Raw genomic sequence first — 24,340 nt, 5'->3', positions numbered from 1 at the left:
TTCTGCATGCACCTAAGACACAAAACACCCTATCCCCCTGAGAGAGAGTGTAGTCTATTGGGCAAGGGAAACCCTGAAGCCATCCCTTCTGCAATATCACACAATCAACAAAGTTCTCAGGCCAGATATGTAATTTCCAGAGCCACCTGAATTTGCATTGGAGGTGGGCAGGGCAAAGTCTTGAGGATTACCCCTGGACCTGCTGTGATTTTCCCCAATAACCAAGAAATCCTCAAGACCACAAAAAACTACCATCATGCTAGGGAGGAATCTGACTGCCAGGTTGGGACAGCACAGTCTGTGGAGTGTTCTTAGGCTCATAGGCCCATAGCAAAACACCCAGAGATGCCTGTTTATACAAGAAGAGGAGGAGGGATGGGCAAACACTGGATGAATAGGCTATGATGACTGAGCTCCATGCAATTTTTTGAAGCAAGAGCCTGATCTATATGTGGATAAAAACGAATACACATTCCCCAACCCCAATGCAAGACCACTACCTCCATGGGCAGAACTAATCAGAGGTTACATAGTTAAGGCTTGGATGTTGCCTAGACCTTTGATGCCAGGCAAATTTAAAAACTGGAAGTACCTGAAAGAAGTCTGTTCATGTTAAACTGTCAGGAAGGAGAACTTTTCATATGTGTTTTTTAATTTTCCTTGTATTTTCCTACATTGGTTTTAGTGGCTTCCTGTCACTAGTTGCTATTTCAGATTTTTATATAACTTTTTGAAGTATTTTTAAACGTTTGTTTATTAGATTTTTCTTTTTACTTCTCTCTCATTTGTATTCCCTTGCCTCCTTTTCTTTAATTTCTCTTCTCAATTTATATTCTCTTTCTTCACAAATTTTAGTCTTTCAATTATTTTCATTTTTTCTTTTATTACCCTTCCTCTCTACCTTTTATATAGGTTAATGTTATTTTACCTCCTTTATTACCTAATTATTCAGTGTATTATATATAATCACTCCCCCTTTTCTGTTCTTTGTTTACTAGAGTCATACAGCACATGTACAAAAAGTTTTTATTGTATGTTGATATATGATTTGCTTTCAAGTTTAGCTATTATTGTTATTCTCTCCTCTCAAAGTGGAGCTTGCGATTCAACATATCACTTTGAACACATTCAATGCTGCTTTGAACACAATGAGTGGGTGCTTTGTGTCCCAGCCCAGGATATATCACAGAAAGTTGCTCAAGAAACAGACTCTCACGTAACAGTGGTAGAGATATTTACCCCCCAAAATAGAGAAAACTTCAACATATAAATAAATACAACATGAGAAAGAAAACAAGGCAGTAAGATGCCTCCAAAAGTTCAAAACTCCCCAACAACTGAATCCATACACATTTAAGTGTAGGAAATGCCAAAGAATTAAAAAGATTATTAAAATGATCAATTAATTTAAAGAACTAAGGAATGAATTAAGAAAGAATGCAGGACATGAAGGAGAATTTCATATATTAGGCCACAAAGCAGGTCTGAGCAAATACAAAATCAGAAAAAATTCCTTCATTTTTAAAAGCATAATGGATATTACAAATCAGTAGTAAGAAACAATACAGACACTACACAAAAAATTGGAGGTTGAATAATATACTTTTGCTTTATGAGAAGATCACCAAAGAGATCAGGGGAGAAATTTGGAAAATCTTAGAATCAAATGAGAATAGAAACACACTATATCACAATCTGTGGAATGTAGCCAAAGGAAATTTAAACAGGAACATTTAGTTTTAAGTGCCTACATTAAATAAAATTCAGAAAGATCTCACTTAAATACCTAATGATTCATGTCAAGGAATTAGGAAAACAAGAACAAATAAATGTCAAAAATAGTAGAAGGAAAAAAAATCAAAGATCAGAACTGAAATTAGTGAAACAGAGAATCAAACAACAATACGGAAATCATGGACTCACACCGGTGTCTGTCCAGTGATGAATGGATAAAGAAATTGTTTTATATATGTGTGTGTGTGTATAACAATTATGTATATATATATATATATATATATATATATATAGTAATTTTGTTCAACAGAGTTTTGTTCAGCCATAAAGAAGAATGAAATTGTGTTATTTGCAGGAAAATGAATGAAACTGGAGAACATCATGCTAACTAAAATAAGTCAACAGTCAAATGTGTTCTTTCATATGTGGAAGCTAGAAAGTAAAAAGGGGATCTTATGAAACTAGAAGATCAGGAGAGTGGAGGAAGGAGATTTGGGGAGGGAGGAAAGAATGACAAGGGAACAAACTAGGGATTTATATTGATCAAATTATGTTATGTGCATACATGAACATGTCACAATGAAACCAACTATTCTGTATAATTATTATGCACCTATAATAATAACAATAATAATGATGCAAAGATCAATGAAGCAAAGAGCTGGTTCTTTAAAAAAGATTGATATGTATGAGTATTTAAGCAAGATTGATAACATTTAGAAAAACTAATGAAAGACCAAATTAATAAAAACAGACATGAAAAGGGGGATATTAAAAAAGATCCCTCTGAAATCCAGAAGACTATTTGCAACCATTTTGAAGCTTATATTCCAGTAAACTGGAAAATGTAGAAGAAATGCGACTTATCATTGTTGAACCATTGGTACAGGTAGTAAGGACTGAATCCCATCAGGACCTCCTAAGAAGTGTATGCAAAGTCATCTGTTATCTCCTTTGTCTTATATTAGAAACAAGGAAAACATTGGCTCACTAGTGAATTTTCAAATCTGTCAGACGATTAATATTTTAGACAATCCATGAATGTTGTATATAGCTTATACACATATTGGAAGAAAACAGAATATTTCAGAGGTATTTCACTCTGGATTAAGGTTTCCTTGCAAAAAAAAATTATCTAAAAAGTTACGCTTTTAATAATTCAAAATGCCTGCTTTATTTATTGAATTTACTAATTTTAACATGTATACATAATTCAAGAACTCAAGCATAGTTTATGTTTTAAGTTATTTTTGCCAAAAATATCCTAAAGAGGTTGTTGTATATAGAAAACATTCAACTCTCTATCTTGAACATGTAGAGACAAATATCCCAGTTGGTTAGCAGTCCAGAGAAATGAATTACTAGATTTTAAAATCATTCTTATTATGAGCAAGTTAAAATTGATGATTACAGGCTTACTAAAGTCATGTGAATCAAAAGGAATTTACGCCAATTTTTGTAATTAAATTTAGTATCATGCAAACAGATACTATATAAGCATATAAAACGTATAAGTTTATAGAAGAAAACTTTAAAGCTTAGATTTATTATTTGCTATTTTTAAAAACCAGATTATGGAACTGTTATTAAGAGCAATCCCTTGTCTCAAATTTACATTCCCAAAGTTGAGACCAGTTAGAAATTTTCACCTTAATGACTAAGACCAGCAGCCTGTGTGGTCGAACATACCTATAATCCCAGAGCCTCTCAGGAGGCTGAGGCAGAAACAGGAATTCAAAACCAGCCTCAGAAACTTAGAGAAGTCCTAAGCAACTTAGTGAGACCTTGTCTGAAAATAAAAAATTAAATAAAAAATAAAAATAAATAAAAATAAAAAAGACTAAATCTAAGCAGTCTTAAAGAGCTTTGAAAAGTTTTGAAAAGTTTCCTTTTCAGAGACAGAAAATACCTCAGATAGAGAAAATTAAAAGCCTTAATTAGATAGAGCAAAATAACGATATACTTTAAGCAAGCCAAAAGAAGTGAAATTATGGGGCGGGGAGGCGGCAAGAGCTCAAAAAAAGTCATTACAGATCAATTTAGTCCATTTGTTTTTGATAGAGATTCATCTGATGCCTGAAGCAAAGACCATGCTTGGCAAATGTTTTGGGTAAGTAAAATGTGCTACTTTTTGGAGTTTCTTCCCACTGTTACCAGTGGTCCAGAATATCCATCTTACATGTTGCAGGGAAAACTGTACACACCAAGGGATGAATGGGGTTAACTTGATGTGCGGGTACACCGGACCCTTATTCTGCATGATATTCCTGAAATTCTTTGTAACGCAGGAATGGGGTATGTTCTGCAAATGAATCCCCTATGCTAGTAGATAAATCTGTACCCATAGCCCTCAGAATACAGTCTGTTGAAGCCAATTGTCAAGTTAATAAACATGAAACAGTTGGACTAAATCAGCATGCGCTTTCAGATTTATAGGCCATAATATAATCTTCCAAAACTAACCCAAACAAAGGAGTACTCTCCCAAGCAATATAATTAATGGAAAAATGCTTATGAACTCTGAGTTTTTATCTTACTGACCAATACCCAAAAAGTCAATGACTTAGGTGGGCTCACTCAAGCTCCAAGCAGCTGAAGTTCCAAATAGCTCACTCAAGCCCAGAGGATGAATAGCTGGTATTGCAAAATGACCCACTAAAGGTCCAAAAACTCAATTGCTGCAGATAAAATCCTCAGTGTGTACCCTAAGGACTGCCAACAACGTCCTGTAGACCATTACCAATAACCTTGATTTCCTCACCAGTGAAGCAATTTTTAAGTAGCTGAAGGTATGGCAGGAAGGAAAAGGACAAATTCCCTGGGATTTAATACCTCTGGGTAGCTGTGAGACCCTTCCTGAGTTCTCAACTGCAGGTTCAGGTAGTTTTGAAAGCATCTCAGCCCCAAGCTCTTTTCCCCTCAGAAACTTCTACAGGCCCAAAATATATGCTCTCGGGCAGAGTTTTACTCCTAGAATGATTTGCCAAAACTGGTATTGATTGACTCAAATACCACCCAGGAGGAAAGAGGCTAGGCTATAATGCTCAGTACTCCAGAAATATTTGGAGTCAAATTGGTAGGAAAATGGGTTTTATTTAAAGCCAGCTCTGAGGGAAGATAGATGAAACTTAATTGTTTCAAAGGTTGTATCCTCAAGAAGCTCTTAGTGGGAGGGAATCTTTTAAAAGAGGAAAGGGGTACATTAGCACAAAAGACAGGACTTCCACAGGTTTTGCTTCCAAGTCCCTGGAACCTCCTTTTCATGTCAAGAGAAGCCAGGATTTTCTGGGCCTAGCATCTCTATCATCTAATTTCAGAAATAGGTTGGTGAGAGACAAATTCATCCTGTTTTATCAAGACTCTAGTCTTGTATATAGTTTTGGACACTTTTGGATAGATGATTCCATTTGGCATGCATTTTAAAGACTACCTTCCCACCTGTTAAGTCAGGCACTTTTAGGTACTAGAAACATGCCTTTAAGTAAGGAATGCTTGGGAGATTTTATGAATTTATAATGTAAAATATTTGATGAAAAGTATATTGAATAACTTTGAAGATCCTTATATGTATCTCTGCATACTGCAATATAATGTGTTATCTTGTGAAGTAAATCACATTCAATTCAAATATTTGTGTAAACCATCCAGTTGAATATCTTGTTTTTGTGCTGTTTTTATGCTACTAAACGATCATTGTCATTACTCAAGAAGCTTGAGTACTATAGGGTCACAGTGGCCTCTCTTGTGTTCCTTTTAAAGATACACCAAATTTTAAAAGAGAATTTTTATATTGAACAATCTTTATCTTAATCTCATATTCATGAGGTAAAATCTTTTGAAATCATCACAATAAGTTATGGCCCTTTGGTCACTAGAAAACAGATGATACTTTCATGAGACAAGGAATGAATTTGTTCATTTTAAGTGGTTGTAAATAAAGTAGCACAAGGGACAATCCAAGCAAAACAGACAAATTGTCATGTTTAATTGAAAATGTATGTTAAGCACCAAATGAGGCACATTGACATATGGGATGGCAAAGCTACAAATTAAAATTAATCCCAAGTCTGATTTTGTACTTATCTACAGTTTGATTGTAGACAAACTCCCGAAAATTTGAATCCATATAGAATTCATTTTCCTCCTTCTGGAACAATAGTTTTTAATCAGTTGACATGGTTGTGATCTACAAAAAGCATGACATGTGACAATGCTTTCTGGAATATATTTAACCTTAATTTATTAGTTTCTACCATTCAGTTGTTGGAAATAAAGAAAGTCACAGTCAATGCCTTTATTGTCTTAAGGTACTTCTATATGAAAAAGTGCTGTTAGATTGGAAATCAGTGTTGGGGAAAAGTTGTTATATTTGCAGCATTGGAGCCTATAAACCTGCTGCTCCCTTTGTGAGTGATAAAGTTACTAACAGTTAATGTTCTTCAATTCATGAACTATCCCACCTCTATGATTTGGGAATGGGTTCCCAGGATGACACTCTCAGCCTCAGTGTGTTGCTCACTGTCGAGCAACAAGGTCTGATGGACTTCCTCAGGGCCTGCCTGAGGAGAATACGGGACCAGCAGGATGATGAGTGTCAGCGGCAATGGAAACCCACCAGAGCCGGGAAGTCTGTCAGCCACGAAGCACAGCAGGAACTCGTTTACTGAGGGAGTTACACAGCTTTTATGTAGGATGGGGGCTAGGTGGGAACCAATCAGCTTAAAGGTCAGCAAGGCACGGGGAATTCACAAGGGAGAGAGTCCCATAGGACTAAATGGCAAGCTCGAGCTGATCACATTCACGGAACTGCTGCTAACCAATCCCAGACAGTAGGGGATGGAGATGAGCAGGCCAATCAGGGAGTTGCTGGGTAAGAACACATTTTCAGTTTCCGGGGGAGAGTGGCAGTACAAAGAAGTCTGGGTAAACTGTTGGTGGATCAGGCAGTGCCACCTATGAGGAAGAGGTTGTCACGAGGGTGCAGCCGCCATTAGGGTGCATCCCCTACATCAGTGCTTCACTCTGTTCAATCTAATTGTAATTTGTGATGACACTTATATCATTGGTTCATAAATCTGTCATTTTAAGTAGTAGAAATCAGTGGGCCCTATGTATAAAGTTGGATGTATCAATTTGATTGTAATGAAGCATTTGGATTTAGCTTCTAAAAACCTGGAGAAGCTTAATGTGTTCGTGAAGCCAAGCTCCTAAAATGCCTGGCTTCTCTTGACAAATTAGGCCCATACCCAATTGGCACTAATGGGAAATTCTGATGAACCTCTCTCCAGAATGCCCTAAAATGACATGAAGTACGTGGGACCCTGCTTCTAATGTGTCATTGCTGAGACATCTGCTGAGAGAAGTAATTTCCCTCTGATTCCAATCTTCACTGACAGCCTGTCATGCTGATGTCGTCTTCTGTTTTCCATCATCAACCTGCACTAAAGTCTTTCATAAATGCCAAGAAAACATAAATATTTATGCCTCTTTTCAGAATAAGGTTCCTCCTCTTTCTACTGGACTTGAAAATACTGGGGTGAGAACGAGAGGGAAGCAGTATTAAAATTTGCCTGGGTTTTACCCATTCCATGTGAGTCTGCCTATGTATTTAGAAGAAATTTTATCCATTTTTAATTTCTCTACTTTAGCTGGAAAGATTTTCGATCAGATTAATATCCCCCTCTTCAGCCAGAATTCCTACTTCAATACCAGGCAGAACCTCTAGTATCTTCTAATTAGTGCATTATTACATAATTTAAAGAAATGAATATTCCTCTAAGGAGTCCTAATTCCAAGGCACTAGACAAACACTTCAATAATGGCACCAATCAATAATTTTGATAATTTTATTTTTAGAAGTTGAACAATGATTCATTACAGAGTTTCTGATGAAGCAATTACCATTCTCAAAATATTGTTCCAATATTTTCAGAGTATAGATTGAATACAAATTGATTTAAATAGTCACACTTATTGAAAGAAATTGAAGAGTACTTAAAATATCCCATTGAATGTGTGTGGCATTATTCCTAGTTTTATAGTGTCTCAAGTAAATGAATTTGGCAGAAAACACATTAATTTGTCTCAAAACTGGTAGTATGGAAAACATTAAAATTATGCATTCTAATGTGTGTGCGTGTGCGTGTGTTTGTCTGTGAGTGCATGTGCGATTCTGCTTTGCTTGCTTTAATATCTAATGATTATTTCTCTGTTCTGTTCTTCTGCGGATCTTACCTTACTTCAACTGACTCAACCACTCAGAGGTTTTCTTATCAGTTCTATTCATCCAACATTTTTTAGTTTTCAAATATTTCCAATTATACCTCTTATTTTGAACAAGGCTTTAATGAAAAAAAGTAAATTACACTAAAATAAAACCACACTGTATCACCAGTGCTGCTCACAACCTGCCAGAACTTTCATGCTTCAAACCATAGGGCTAGGAAAATTGGCTTACAGAAGTCGCCTTCCATATCTCTGTGATGGGCTGGGTTTCTAGGTATTGTTGCTACAAAGGTAAAGCATAGATATAATTTATTCTGTCACAAAGTATAGTGACTATGAAATTTCATTGTCCCTTCACTTTCTTCTTTCAGCTGGCAAAAGATGTGGAAATTCCATATCAGTTTACATCAAAATTGGAAATAGTCATTACCTGTGAACCACTTCAAATATTTTCAGTCCTTTCTGTTTGGCTAACTAACATTTCAATCCTCTTCTTGATATGTGCCCAGTTTCCTTTCTTCAGTAATACTTTATCCATTAAAGTTCAGTTACACATTACAATCTCTCTTGTGTGGATACTTCAGGGTGACTTTGTAGATGCCATTAATTATTGTGTATGTGTACTGGAATAACTGCCACAGAATATAAATGGGAGTTGACTTCCTAAAATAGTTTTTACTGTATTACTGCCTTAAAATATGATTTTAAGATAAAACTTATTAAGCTTAACACTGAGTAAATATTATGAAGAAAAAATGAATTCCTTAAAATACTTTTTTCTACATACTACCTAAATGAGAAAAATTTCTGAAATTCAAACATAGCAAGCTCCATTTGCTCAGCGATGAGGTACTTGCACAAAGTTCCCTCGTGGCCTTTTGGTGTACAAATTTAAAATAAGGAAGACTACTTCTAAGGAAATAATTTGACATAAAAGTTGTTTTTTTAAAAAAACTACTGCATTTAAAAAGTCATTTGAGTTGTAAACACTCAAAGATAAGTCAGTTTTAGGATCACATTATTGTGTCACAGTAACAGAAATGTGAATCACATTTATTAAGTTAATTTGTGGATTTAGGTTCTCCTACATTCTTAACATTGAGCTACTACACTCTTGATAAAAGTTGTTAGGAAAATCCAAATCTTCATTTCTGGCAGTAAAGTGCTGCCAAAGTGTGCTATGATGAAATCACACAATCAGCTGCTTTTTATTTTGGTTAACCAGGTAGTTTGAAAATTATTTTCCCACTAGCACTATCTTCAGGTTTTAGAACAGAGCTAGAGGAATTATTAATGAGGTATACTTTGTGGTAGTTCTGTTGCTTCTCTATTGCTCCAGAACTAACCATGCTACTGAGGATGGATATGCAGAAATTATGCTTTTCACCAGGTAGTAGTTACCATAGGTGAGCAAACATCACCTATTTATGGCGTCTATATGTGGGTGATGGGCTAGCATGACATTCAGTACTCTAATTTTGTAGACTTAGATATATGATGAAGGTTGTATTTTTTAAAAAGTCTTGTCATTTCTTTACCTACAACATTAAGTCATTACATATGTAATCACCACTGAAATAATTTCAAATTAATTTCTGATTTCACAGCAATAGAAATTTGAAAATATGAAGGATTAGCAGTTAAAATTTTTGTTATACTTTATTGTTTTTATTCTGCTTACTAAATGAAGGGAAATTTTGAAATAGTTTAATCTGGGCTAGGGCAAATATTTGGTGCAGTCTGATGGTTCTACCATCGTTAGTTAATTTTGAAAAAGTCAACCAATCTTGGGGATAGAATTTGACGCCTAAAATATTTAAAAAACAAAAACAAAAACTCTTTCTACAGTACATGTGTATTGGAGTTCAGTCCTGCATTCAGGCTTGCAATTGTATTATTCGGTGGTATGTAAAAATAGCTATTGCACATCTTTGGGGTTTGTGAGAAAAACTAAGCATCTGAGGCTTTCTTTCTTCGTGTTAAGAAGAAAACCAGTTTAACATGAGTGAAAAGAACATAACTGGTCTCTAACTGTGGGCTTAAATTGTGAGAAAATCAATGAATTTCCCCTCTTTATCACTATAATTTTCTCTGGGCATGCAGGTTGTTCAACCTTAGTCTGTGTTGTAAAATATTCACTACAATTTTTGTTTCATGATCTAACCATTGTTTCTTTATATGGTAAGAAAAATTACATGTAGTTTGTTTTATCTTTCTGAGAAACCTTTTCAGGGTCAGTTCTTTTGAATGCTGCTTGTAATATAATTCATAACAGGTTTCTTTACTCCATGTTGTAAATATGAATACAGATACTGTCCAAAGTGTCCTAAGAGTTTGTTTGAATTCACAGTAACAAAAGTTACAAAGTTTGTGCAAAAGATATCGTACACCACTGGAGAACATAGAGCTTGCTATAGTTAATTTTATATGCAAATCTACATTTCTCATTAAAACTATTCTGTGCTACATTAAAAGTTTCTGATTTAATTTTTCTCTAACAATAAAATTGAATACTCATTTTAATCTCTAAAATCTGAAGATGCAATTGTATATATGTGATGTTTACGAATATTGTAATAAATCACTGGAACCTTTTAAACACTGTAATTGCTTTGGAGCTCTTCAAGTTTTCCAAGGGTCATGAAGTAAACACGGCTGTGGTGATTGCGCAGGGTAGAGGTAAAGAACAGCTTTAAAAGAAAGAGAAAGACACCATCAATAGATATTTAATATATCATAACCAGATATTTCATAAACAAAAGTGTTAAGTACCAGTACATAGTTAAAATTTCAATTTATCTGCATTTGCTAATTAAAATACTAAGCCATACTGTTGTTTGGAACAGGTTTTCCTCCAACCACAGAAAAAATTTTTAATTAATTTGGAATTTAACTTACATACTTAAAAATAACCTTCCATATATTCTATAAAATTGTAATTCACACAGTTTAAATAAAATATTTTGTAGGTGAGACTCATGCTGATTTTTTGTTTAGTTTTTATTTTTTTAATTTAAAAATCTACTTTTAATCAAGTTGGCATTTCTTTCATGAAAGAAAAATTTTTCTAATGTTATTTATTATTGCTTTTAGTGTTTAAGAAGCCACTGAAAATTTCTGCTTGCTGCAATTTTCTGTTTCAGTGAAATAAACTGAGACCACTACATTGATATTAATGAGTCAAACCAAATGACTTACAGTGGGACATATTGGATAAACATGTACTGCTCCTCAGAACAGAGCATGGACATAAATATCAAGCACAGGTCCCCTTGTTAGGACTAAATTTTTTTGACATCCACAGTAGATAAATCCTTAGGAGAATATGAGACATAATAATGATGATGAAGATAAGGTACACAGGCTACTTGACTTCACATATTTTATGTGCCAGACATTCTTGTGAGATGCTTGCTATGTACATATATTTTGAACTTTCACACTTGTTCCCAAAGTAATTATTAATATTCCTATTTTGGAGATGAAGAAACTCAGATGAAGGCTCAGAAAGATCAAACTCCTCAGGTTCTCATTCCTGATTAGCTGGAAGAACCAGGACTGCATAGGAGGTTGATGTGGCCTCTAACACTGGTTCTTGACATTGCATTGTTTTACATTGAAAATCAGCATCCTTCCTTAATTTGAAGTGCTTTACTCTGGTTGTTGTGATATTAACTTGAAACCTCTGCAATGTCTTTTAAATGGGAAAGTTTCTTATTAGGATTATCTCTTCACACTATTATTTCCCATAATATGTAGGAATAGTAATGGTTCCATGCAATGAAATTTTCCATCTAGCTATTTGAAATAATTGTTGAAATTGATCAAATAACAAATAATTGCCAAATCTCAATTTTATTTTTTCTTTTCTGCAACATAGACTTCATGAAAACATAAAAACCTTTTCCTTTTCTATTATTGGATTATGTTGAAAGTTGTAAAAGACTTATTTGCCTCCCCTCCCCACAAAAAATGCTGGCAAAGATGTGGATAAAAAGGAGCTATCATTATTGGGGAAGTAAATTAGTATATTCATTTTTGAGAACAATGTGGAGGTTTATCAAAAAAACAAAAATAGATCTATCATACAACCTAGCTATCCTACCTCTGGATATAAACCCAAAGGAAATGAAATCATTACACAAAAGAGATACTTGTATGCCTATATTTATTGCAGGACTATTCACTGTAGCTTGAGAATGAGCCTAGGTATCCATCAGCTGATGAATGGATAAAGAATATGTAGTACATAAACACAATGGAAAATTATTCAGCCATAAAGAAGAATGAAATTCTCTCGTTTGCAGCAAAAATGAATGGAACTGGAAAAACATTATGTTAGGTGAAATAATCAGGCACAGAAAGAAAAGCACTATATGTTTTTCCTCATATGTGAAAGCTAAGAAAAGTTGTTCTGAATGCAGAATAATGATTACTAGAGGTTGAGAAGGGTGTGGAAGTGGTAGATAAATGAAGGTTGGACTTAATTGGTGCATACTGTATGCATGGGTTGAAATATCACACTGAACCACATTAAAATGTACAATTAATACACATTAACCAAAAACAAAATGCAAAAATATTTTAAAAAGACAGATTTGCTCAAGCACTTTTGTTTAAAAACACTATTTTAATATAAATATGTAAAGGACTATGTATCAAAGATAGTAAATTGATAAAACAAAAAATAGGTAAATTGTGCTTAAGACAGAACTAGAAAGAAATTTATATGGTTTTTGAAAACAAGGACTTTTTGAAACAATTTTATTATCTACCAAATTCATGTTTCTATTGGAAAAGGGAAATTTGTTTTTATCAGTAGTATGCCAATTAAAAAATAACCAAATGTAAAAAACAAATTTCTTTAGTTAATTTCAATGATTGCTGTACTTTTACTCTAACTGAAGGTATCAACTATACCTTGTCACCTCGGGTACACAGAAATCTCAGCTTCTTGATTGACCTGCGTTTTAGCTCACTTTCCAGAGCCCTTGATTGCATAGAGCGCACTTCAATGGCCTTTTGGCCCCATCCTGTGGTTCGTTGGGTACACTCAAAAGCTAGAATATCAATGAAAAAAAATCAGAAAACCACAAAATCTTTCCAGCAGTGGTAGATTATAATCACTATCAATTTTTCATTATTACAGTTTATTACTACCATGCAGGTTAACCCATCCCTTTCCCCCCTACTTCTATACTCAGTGATTTGGGCATTTTACTGTTCAATAGTATTTTTTAAACTAGCTATTCTAAGGCACCATTGTGACCAGCACTGAATTACTACATCTCTATTAATTCTTGTATTCATTTTCTCTAAGGCCACAGAAAATGTCAAGGATTCATTCAACTGTTTGTAGAAATCCAAATCTAGTCACAACTATTCTGCATTTAATAGCTATCTAAGTGAGGTACAGTGTTCCTAATAAGGATTATGAATAAGGATTCATGTTTGTGACATACATGAAAATTTAATTCATAAAAATTAAGTGTTAAAAATGACTTGTTCAAATAATTGCTTTAGCAACCTTAATATAATTGAATAAATTACCATGTTATAAGCAGAACCAATGCTAATTTGATACTCTTAAGACATTTTCCCTGCTCAGGAAATTTTTATTAAGATCTTAACTCTTTTAGCCCTGTTTTATAATACTTTGTGACAATACAGATTATGACAAAAATTGCCTTAAAGCAGAAAACCTAATTATGTAGATAACCATACAGTTAGCTGGTGTTATAAGTTATTTCATGGCACTGGGAGCAACACAATCATTAAATGTTTGAATTTCAAGATGCTATTCTTTATGTACTTTATAGGGAAATATCCAAAAGTAAATTAAATCATGACACTTAATATAATATCAAAATGTGTAACTCAAGTTAAAATAGTCTAGAAAACACAAATACTTTCATTTTTATATTAGCTTTATTTACATCAGAAATTATTACTTAATTTGACTTCCTGTTATTTTCTCTTTTGAAGGGAATAAATTCTGCTTGATAAAATTATAGGTCTTTTAATTGTTTTCCTTATCTTTATCAAAGTTTTCTAGGATGACTTTGTTGAAAACCAAATTTACCCAATCTACATATGTATCAATTAAATATACACTAAAGAACTCATGAAGGAATTTTGAACTTTTATAAAAATAAATTTGTTTTAAATCAGGGATTGAACTCAGGGGCACTTTACCACTTAACTACATCCCCAGCCCTTTTAATTTTTTTATTGGAGACTGGGTCTTTCTAAGTTACTTAGGGCCTCTCTAAGTTGTGAAGGCTCGCCTTGAATTTGTGATCCTCCTGCCTCAGCTTCCCAAGTCGCTGTGATTACAGGCATGTGACACCAGGCTCTGCAAAAATGACTTTCATATGCATGGTATGAGCAATGAATCTCTCAAATAAAATTATCAAACATTTATTATCTTCTTCCTTTATTATTGTAATTCAAACGAATTTTGTATATGAAATTGACAACAAAGTTATAATTAAATTACAATTATATTTTGATTCAGAAAGTGGCTGTCCTGCAGGAACTTTATAAGTTTTATTTCAAACTAGAATTACAATCACTCTAGCTTATAAAGAAGAAACCAGTGACCTGAGCAATGGGAACAGATGATAGGTTTAGTCTATGGATTGTTTTTTACCCATGTGGTTACTTCATTAAAAAGGACATTTTTGTCAACAATCACACACAGAACAAAGCTTCTTAAACATAATGCACAGGCTACCAACTACACATTTCATATGGCATCACATAATTTCCACCTTACTCCTGAAACACATAAATCTGCCACTTAACCAAGCTACTGAGCTAGCTTGCTTTCTGAAATAGAACTCACTCCGTGATTTGAAAGTGGGTATACTTAGTAAAACTTTCTGTAATTGTTATGCTTCTGTATATTTGTTTGAAAATGCAGAGCAATGTTCTTATTGATCTCATTGCCAAAGGCATTTATCACAGTTTAAGGAAATGTAAAATTTAGATACAGAAAACCTGGATCTGGATGAGTTTTAAAAAGCAAAGTAATTGTTTTTAGATAGAAAAATGGAATAATTGATTTCCTTAATATCAGTGTTATGATGTAGTGCACTCTCAACATATCCTTAATATTTAAACAAAATATAAGGTGTTTATAGTGCTATGATTTATATGTAGATGTCTTTCAAATTCTATCAACTTAAGATGACTTTTTGGTTTAGGTCAGAAATTTTCCTGCCTCAGTTTAAGAGCTATACAAGATGACTTTTCAAGATCTGTTACTGCTGTGATTATCTAGTGGCATAACTATAAATGTATCTTGAGTTTCCAAACTTAAACTGAATTAACTTTTCCCCATTTCTAATTAACATATTGATCACAAAAGCATTACTATAAAGGTTATAACATGATTTTTTTCACCTTCTTTTGCCTGAGATCTGTCAATTACACTGTTAGCATTTACCTTCTGTCAATCAAAATGGCTTTAAATTTTCTGTTAGTTCTTACCTTGCTGAGGAAAATGGAGCAGGTTTTCATGACAATCCTGAACCATGTATGTAAACAATAAAGGATTCTGCAGATGTAATGCAAAGTGCCATCATCCCATAGAGAAAAAATGTCCATTATAAATGAGTTCCTTCAAACTGGTGCTTAAAGTCACTTGAGGATCATTTTCAGTCATTTGATAGAGATTTCAGAGGTTTGAAGCTTCTCTCTGGACAAAGCACCTTTCTCTCTCTCAATCTCTCTCTCTTTTTTCTGTTCTTTTCTATACACACACCACACACACACACCTACCTTCTTCATTTATTTGCTTCCTTTTTGCTTTGTTAAACTCCTCTTCCTTCCAGGAATAGTTATTCTCCATTTAATCATTCTACCCTCTCTAATATTTTTACTTTTCCTTTGCATTCTGGTCTCTATCTACAATCACAACTATACTCACCATGCCTCAGAAATATGCACAACAATCTCAAAATTATTTGGATTTCTCAACCCTGTAGTAAGTCCATTGGTTAGGAAGAAAAATATGTCCTGATTTAAAGAAGATAATAAGGTAGTTTCTGTGTTGCCATCTGAGTGGTATTGAGGTCAGACATATTGCCTTTTTCTAAATGATGTGATTCTTTGCAGGCACATCATTCACTGAAGAGAACACTATTGACTATATAGAAGAGAAGTATTTTGCTCTTCTTTGACTGGAAGTTTCCTAAGACAAAGGTAAGCCCCCAAATTAACTTGATGGAAACAAGCATTTTCAACATTTGTGTAAAATTGCAAGCAAAGGGAGTGAAAGTAAAATTATAGATTATTGTGGACATGAATTAGTTCCTATTTGAATTATGTAACCATTTCAAATGAACCACTTAGAAGACCCAAATCAGTCTCTTTGTGGTATTCTTCATGAATGTGCTAAGTTTATCACACACAATTGCTTCACTTTACTAAGGGAATAAGTGTGCAGGATTCCAAATAACCACTGTACTTTGAGAAAATATAATAATTCAGGAAACCTTCTCTTGGGACACATTTTTATCCTTGAAAAGTTTCTCTGGGATCATATGAAAGAATAATAAATTGTATACATACCAACAGAAGATGGTATGTCTTTCCACACTTCAAGGATCTTCTTGAAGAGTTGTTCATTTGCTTCCACAGAAAGAGCTTCAGCGTTGAAGGTGAGCATCATGCCAATTCCCAAGCAATCAGGTAAAATGATGATATTCTGTGGTATAATGATTTCCAGGGGCTGGAATTATGTTCCATAAAAATTTATAGGTCCAACATTTTATCACTACTATTGTAATTGAAGCAGCTTGGCTGAGCAATAAAGACCAAAGCGATTCAAAGTATAGGGAAGAAGGTAACAAAAGAGCTGCTTTCCTTATGTCATAGAGTGATCACACTTTAATATTCTCCTTTTTATTTAGGAGAAAGAATGGTTTGAAAAAAGAAGAGATATATTTCCAAACACAGAAATTGCTTTAAATTGCACAAAGTATAAGGTATAATTATAGAAGAAACATTAGACAAGAGACTTGGATTTAAGTTTCACTTCAGAAATTAATGAATAATTTGATAATGAATGTATCATCCAAGTAATAAATGCACAATCCTTGGTTGTTAGTAAAATTCATTAAAATCAAAAATAGAAGATAAACCTAAAAATTGCTTGAGCTTAATACGCTTACAAAGGGCAACTTTATATTCTTCACAGCTTGAAATATAATAGTCATACCCCTTTGCAAAAAAATGTAGGATTTCTTATCCAACTTATACAATCTTCAAATCTATTGAATTCACAAATTCAGAGATGTATTAGGTAACATAAGAGGAAATACTAAGAAATATCTAAGTACTTCCAAATTTTAGGATGCATAAAATATGTGACAAAATTTGCTTTAACTACAGACATTGTCACAGTAACAGTACTTCCCTGATAAATAAACAATTGTGTTCTTCTATTGTTTCTCCAAATTAGAAGGTAAAAGAAAAAAAGATCAAAAACTATACTTGCCAAACCCAGCGTACTCAGGCCAAGGGCTTGAGGCCATGTCTCAGCAACAACAATCCTTAAAACTAAAATGGGGATCCAGAGGCGAAAAGCAATTTTAATGCGTTCCCTGGGCACTTGCATGAGCAATTGAATCAGAAAAGAGATGAAGGAAGAGAATAAAAGAAATTGCAAGAAAGAAGGTTGTCTCAATAAAATCTGCACACAATAAAACTGGACTGCTGCAAATCCAGACAGCCTCTGAGGTTATTATCTTTCTTCTCAGATGATTTCTGAAGTAACCAGATATTCTTTAGCACATGTGGCTCCCTTGTAGCATTACAACTTTTGTAATATAGCACTCTTGCAAAATTATTATTTTTAGTACATTCTGTTTCAGAAGAGACCCCTCATATCCATTAGAGTCATTTTTCTTTTAATGGGTCAAGGCACTAGGGCATCTGGCTAAAAATATTTTTGAATATACATAAGGTATCCTAATTAGGTCAGAAAATGACTTTTAAAAATGCATTGTATCTCATTGTAGCTTCCACAGTAATTAATGAATTTCTTAAAAAAGAAATCATTTTCCTTGTTCATTAGTCTGGTGAAACACTGGGTCTAAACTTCTTCAATAACTTTTCAAATAAGTATAAACTTGTATTAATGCTGCAGTGCTCAATATTGCCCTGGATTCTAAATAAATCCTCTTTGACACAATGTCAAAACTAAGATGCAGGAAGCTATGGAAGAGTAATATAATATTCATGATATATAAAAGAGTAATATAATATTCATATCAGAATTATTCTGATGTCATATCTAAGTGGTTTTGGCTGAGGTTGGTTCAGTATTTTTTACATTATAAACAGGGTAATTTGCATATAATCATAAATAACCCCTGGTGATCAGCTAATGATTATTGATAAAACTAAAACCCTTTTAAAAAGTCTCCACTAATGTTCTGACAATTGATCCATGTAATTTATTACAGAGGTATGAGATGATTCTGAAAGCTATTCAAAATACCACGTCTATACTAATTTAATAGTGCATATAATTTTTTTTTCTCCAGGAATTTTTACACAATGCTTAGCTGTTACAATTTTAATTGTCTATAAATTAGGGATTAAAAAAGCAGTTAATGCAGAGAATTGTTGATACAGGCTTTCCTTTCAAATGTAATTTTCAATAGGAAAATCAGCATTGCCACCATCAAATTTTAGACAAAGAATTATGTTTTATATGGAATATATGTAGGGGTATAATATCATGCTTAAATTTTTTTATATAAATTATGTGAGTATATTTTTAAAACTATCCATATTTTAGATGCTGCACCATATTTTCACTACTTAAGTGTTAAGAGTTGAGGTGCATTTGCTTTTTTAATGCTGAACCCTTTGATCAGAAATTACAAATGTAATTGGTATAATAAAACAAAATTTTATGATAATTTACTACATACCACAGTTAAAGTAATGCAATAAAAGAAGATACACATAATAATTCTGTATACTTTCATTGCATTTAAAAAATATGTTAATGTACTGTGGGGTACAGAAGGACTAAGACAAGGTCTTCAAACTCAAATACCTCTTAGGGCCAGTTATTATAAATATAGAAATATGGATGGATAGATGTTGTTGAGCATATACCCTATCTAAAATGGGGCAAACATGAATCAGTTCCAGTTGGTCAGGTAGCAATGTGGGACTGAGGTTTCCAGGTATTCCAGTTCATCAACAGAAGTATAGATTTTAGTTGTAAATTTTACTCATTGAAAAATAAGCAATGTGATAGACAAACAAAATACAGCTGCAGAATAGAGTCAGCTGTTTGGATTCAGAAGCCATCAGTGATTTTTGTTTGTGTGACACTTTCTGGAAATCAATACTTACATTTTAGTTTTCCATTCAAGTATAGGTAGTGTGATTCACATTTTAAGCCTTTCAGAGTTTTGGTAATTGGAAAAATTCAGTGTTATATAATAATTTCTAGGGATCTGAGAGTAGTATCTTACGTTATTTGGCAGGGTGACATCAGACATAACTTCAGATTCTGCATCAATGATGTGATATCCATCTGCTGAGCTGAAGAAAATCTTTAGTGTTTTCTCAGCACCAATAGCCAGGTCAACTGTCACTGGCTTATGACCAAGTGTTGGAAATACCTGCAAATATAAAACCAAATATGGCCAAAAGGCATTCGGACTAAGGTAAAAATTTCCCCATTCTTTTCTAGGTTTATAAAAGCCAGGCAGATTTTCAAAATGGCATATTGTATTTAAAGACCTATGTATTTGAACTTTTATTACATCTGTTACTACAACAAAGACAAATATAGTTAGGTTCTAAATATTGTTTCCCTTCAAATATCAAATGCTAATGATTGTCTAAGAGCCTTATATGCCCCTGAACTGTTTGATGTCTTTAAATTCCTTGCCTTGAGCTTCAGCAAATGAAGGAGCTCATCTGGTCTCTTAAATCGGTTTGCTGGATCAGCTGCCTGTATTTTTGCCAGTATTCGTATATAGGCTTCATAGGACATGTAGTCTCCTTCGGAGTCTGCTGATTGATCAATGCATACTTGGTAAGGAATGAAAAAGGCCAGACATGTTAACCTACCATAGACTGGGTGCAACCTAGGCTCCTATGGTTTCTAATACAAGGAAAGAAAAGGCCAAACAGGATTCATTGCCATGATCAGGTCACCATGGAGGGCTGAGCATTGCAGGGTTCACCATACTGTAGTCATGAGTGGAATTCAAGAACTGGAGTAGGACTTAGACAGGAACTGTGTATCAGGCTAGACAGATTATTGATACTTATCTCTTTGTTTTCCAGTCCATACCAGGTAGCTCTGACCAATCAGCAGACACCCAGGAACAAACCCATATCCAAATACTGACAGTAGGGCCAAAGCCCAATTTAGGAAGATCAGATCAGGGATGTGATTTGTAAGGACACATCCAGATTGTCTACATAGTAGACTGTGCTATTTATTTAAAAAACAATTATAGTGCAGATAGTCCTTGAGGAGCTGTTGTAAGAATCAGCCCATCTTTATCACATACATGTGATGTTAGGTCTACAAAATAGACCATGTAAACAGATCCTATTCTAAGATATAAAAGTTTTATTTGAATACCTTGCTGAGGTCTAGAAGGATGCGTCTCTATCAGTACTTTGTAAAAATCCATCTATGGACCAACTAGTTCAGTAGTGACTGGAACATTTGCTAAAAATATAGATTTACAGGCCCTACTCCAGACCTACAAATTCAGCCTGGGGTTGAGTCTGAGATCTAAATGTCTAACAAATTCTCCAGGTGATTCTGATGCACATCCAGGTTATATTGATAGAACACTGTGATTTCATTAACCAGCCTTCATTGTAATGGAGTATATACAAAATAATCTTATTTAAGTGGAATTCTAGAGCATTGTAATTAAGTTACTTACAGTCCTTGGTTTATGTGATGTGATAAACAGCAGCTTGTTTGGGACACTAAATGTTTCCCTTCCATGGTTCATCCATAAAAGTTCAGTTAAACCATAATAAAAGTGGAAAAATGAGTAAGCCTAAACACTGTTATACCTCACAATAGTTCTAGAGAGAAATGTATTTAGAGTTCCAGTTTGGAAGGAATGTAGACCCACCCATTTCCTACATAACCCCAACTATTCTAAGTATGGAAATGGAACAAAGGTTTTCTCTTCCCTCCTTCCTTTTCTTAATGGTGTTCCTCTCTCTACTATCTTCACACAATTCCTTACCTTTCCTCTACTTTCCCCCTACTAATGAGAAAATAGGGATTTTCTGAGATTAAAGTCATTTGGGGTGGCACCCAAAGTCTATGTTTGGGCATCTAGAAACAGATGTCTTTATGCTGACTACAGGAATTGGGAGTGAGAAGCTGGTGGGGATGTCCTGTGAAGAGAGGGGTAAGGGATTTCCCTCACATTCTCCCTTGCTGTGGTGCCTGTGGATTATCTATGAAAGGATTAAGTGATAATTATTGATATGATACATTCCAACTATAAAAGAGTAGTATATATTTTCATCTATGTACTCAAAAATATTTTTAACAATTTCTTCTCAAAAGAACAATGTCATGATTCAAAGGAAAAAGAGATCACTTACTTTAATAGCAGTGCTTTCGTCAAAGGACTTTGGTGCCCATGCATAAAGATGAATTGATGATTTCAAAGCAATTGCAATGTATGTTGTTTCTTCATGTTGGACTACAACAATAAAATAAAAAGAAATAACAATGCCACAGAATTAACAAGAATATTCCAGTGGTTTTATTTGTTATTGCAAATGTCACAACCACTTTGTAAGAGCATAAACTGTATAATTTTAGAAAATCTACTTGGTTACAATTTGATGCCCCCTAATGTAATTAGATTAATATGTGCTTTAAGGAGTGTCTGCATTAGCCTTCAAGAGAATTCTAAATTGTCCACTTAAAACTAAAGAACACTGATGAAAACAAAATTAAAGGTCTACATAAGTGGAAAAGACTTTCCATGTTCAGGGTAGACAACTTTGTCAAGAAAGCAACACTATCCAACATAATATCTACAGATTCAATGAAATTGCTAAAATTCCAGTGGCCTTTTTTGTAGAAATGATTAATTTTCACATGAAATTGCAAGAGGTTCTGAATAACTAAAACAATCTTTAAAATCAAAGTTGGAGGATACATATTTTATGATTTCAAACAATTTCAGTCACAGTAGCTTAAATATACTTGGAACACAATCAAACCAAGTAGGTGAAAGTCCACTACAATGAAAATTATAGAATACCACAAAAAGAAATCGAAGAAGACCTTGGAAGACAGAAAGACTCCACATGTTCTTGAATGGGCAGAATTAATATTGTCAAAATTTCCATGCTACCAAAAGCAATCTATAGAGTCAATGCAATTCCCTCTAAAATGCCATGACATTTCCCACAGAAATAGAAGAAAAAGTCCTAAAATTCATATGGAAGAATAAAAGATCCAGAATAGTTAAAGCTATCCTGAGCAATGAGTGATGCTATGCGTTTCACAATATCTGACCTCAAATTATACTACAGAGCTATAGTAACAAAAACAGCATGGTATTGGTGTAAAAGAAAACAAGAAAACCAATGGAGTGGAATAGAAGACACAGAGAAAAATCCACATAAATACATTCATCTGATCCTTGACAAAGTGCCAAAAAAATACACTGAAGAAAAGATAGCCTTTTTTTTAATGAATAGTGCTAGGAAAACTTGATATCCCTATATAATGAAACTAGATCAACTGATGAATGGATAAACAAAAGGACAAAAGGTGATCTACCTATAGAAAGCAACACTATTGAAGTGTAAAGAGGAATGAACAATTAATGTGCACCTTAAATTGATACATTTCATAATATATAAATTATTTCAAGAGGACTATAAAAAGTATATGAATGTATATGCTTGCTCTCAGCCCTTCTGATTCCCATGGAATATGTTTTCTTTTTCCTGATAGATTTATATTTTACATTAAACCCCTCTTCCTTGACTGGTATTATGTTTTGGATATGGGTGTTCCCCAAAACCTCATGTATAAAACAATGCAAGAACATTTAGAGACAAAGTGATTAGATTGTGAGTTGTGACTTAATCAGTGGATTAATTCACTTGAATGGATTCACTGGGTAGCAAGTTTGGCAGGTAGGTTATTGGTTGAAGGAGGTAGGTCACTGAGGGCATGCCTTTGTGGGTGTATATTTCTCCCTTATGAGCAGATTTTCTCTCTCTCTCTCTCTCTCTCTCTCTCTCTCTCTAAATATATATATATATATATATATATATATATATATATATATATATATATCTTTATATCTTTCCTGGTTGTATTGTCCTGAGGTGCTTTTCCTCTGCCATGCTCTTCTTCCATGATGTTCTGCCTCACCTTATGCCCAGAGCAATAGAGTAGACTCAATATGGACAGAACCTTTGAAACTGTGAACCAAAACACACTTTTCCTCCTCTATGTTGTTCTTTTCAGGTCTTTTGGTTACAGTGACAATAAAGCTGACTAAAACAGTGGGGATATTGATTACTTTTCTCTCTCTCTCTCTCTTTCTTTTTTTTTGTGTCTAGCTTTCTTTTTCATTTTCTTTTGTGTTGTTCCTAAGCAGGTCAAAGGAGCATGATTAATAAACCACTAACAAATACTCTTGGTTAAGCAAACACTTTCTATCAATTTTTATGGAGAAATAATTGGTACCACTCTATTGTTCTATGAATCTTGGAAGGCTATGAAAATACTAATAAGTATGATTCATTGCTATCTTCCTATATGAAGCTGCTACCAGTCTACCTGTCAATGGGACACACCTTTCACTATTATTTCTTTTGTTGGTCTCTGAGTGCTAGAGTGAAAAGGAATGGGGTCAGCCAGTAAAATTAGACTTAACTAGTACAGTCACTAAGAGCGCTGATTTACTAGATGGCTACCTTTGTAACCATGTCTTACTGAGATAAAAATTTAAAAATTAATAGGAAGTAGTTCTGCAATGTAAATTCCTATTTGAGATAACTTTTAACTCTGGGGAAAGAAAATTTATATCACATGGTTGGAGGGAAATAGTGATATCAAAAAGTAGAAGAAAGTAGGGTATATATATTTTAATGTACGTATGTGCACACATTTGAAAACATATCCTGGAAAAGTCACTTTATACTCAGAGCAACATTGGTAAGTCAGAATAGAAACATTTTGTTGACATATACATATATATCTGTATATATATATACATATAATATATATAATGAGATTTGAGCTATCTCCAATCTATGCTACTAGTTAACCTGATGGGGTAATCAGTGCTGAGGAAAAGAAGATAAAGAGGGATCATAGTAGAGG

General features: G+C 33.8%; 1 protein-coding gene and 1 long non-coding RNA gene across 12 annotated transcripts in view; one reads left to right on the top strand and one right to left on the bottom strand.

The window, feature by feature from the left end:
* The window catches only part of LOC124971982 (uncharacterized), a 192,954-nt gene that overhangs the window by 33,880 nt on the left and 134,734 nt on the right, over positions 1-24,340 (top strand). For 10 of the 11 annotated variants that reach the window (XR_007106413.1, XR_007106415.1, XR_007106417.1 and 7 more), the window contains 3 exons: positions 16,081-16,167; positions 16,606-16,656; positions 19,476-19,658. This is a non-coding gene — a long non-coding RNA (uncharacterized LOC124971982). The remainder of the gene's footprint in view (positions 1-16,080; positions 16,168-16,605; positions 16,657-19,475; positions 19,659-24,340) is intronic. The other variant, XR_007106414.1, reaches the window with a different exon arrangement.
* Nrk (Nik related kinase) overlaps positions 7,574-24,340 on the bottom strand; it is a 126,288-nt gene continuing 109,521 nt past the window's right edge. Inside the window, exons 24-29 of the mRNA XM_047536046.1 lie at positions 21,582-21,686; positions 19,886-20,028; positions 19,464-19,613; positions 16,537-16,696; positions 12,880-13,019; positions 7,574-10,649 (exon numbers count right to left, since the gene is read on the bottom strand). Coding sequence (XP_047392002.1) covers positions 10,554-10,649; positions 12,880-13,019; positions 16,537-16,696; positions 19,464-19,613; positions 19,886-20,028; positions 21,582-21,686 — 794 coding nt within the window. The 3' untranslated portion in view covers positions 7,574-10,553. The remainder of the gene's footprint in view (positions 10,650-12,879; positions 13,020-16,536; positions 16,697-19,463; positions 19,614-19,885; positions 20,029-21,581; positions 21,687-24,340) is intronic.

Source organism: Sciurus carolinensis, chromosome X (genome assembly GCF_902686445.1).
Source record: "Sciurus carolinensis chromosome X, mSciCar1.2, whole genome shotgun sequence".
NCBI classification, from domain to species: domain Eukaryota; kingdom Metazoa; phylum Chordata; class Mammalia; order Rodentia; family Sciuridae; genus Sciurus; species Sciurus carolinensis.
The sequence above is the reverse complement of the archived record's forward strand: the minus strand, read 5'-3'. Positions and strand labels throughout refer to the sequence as shown.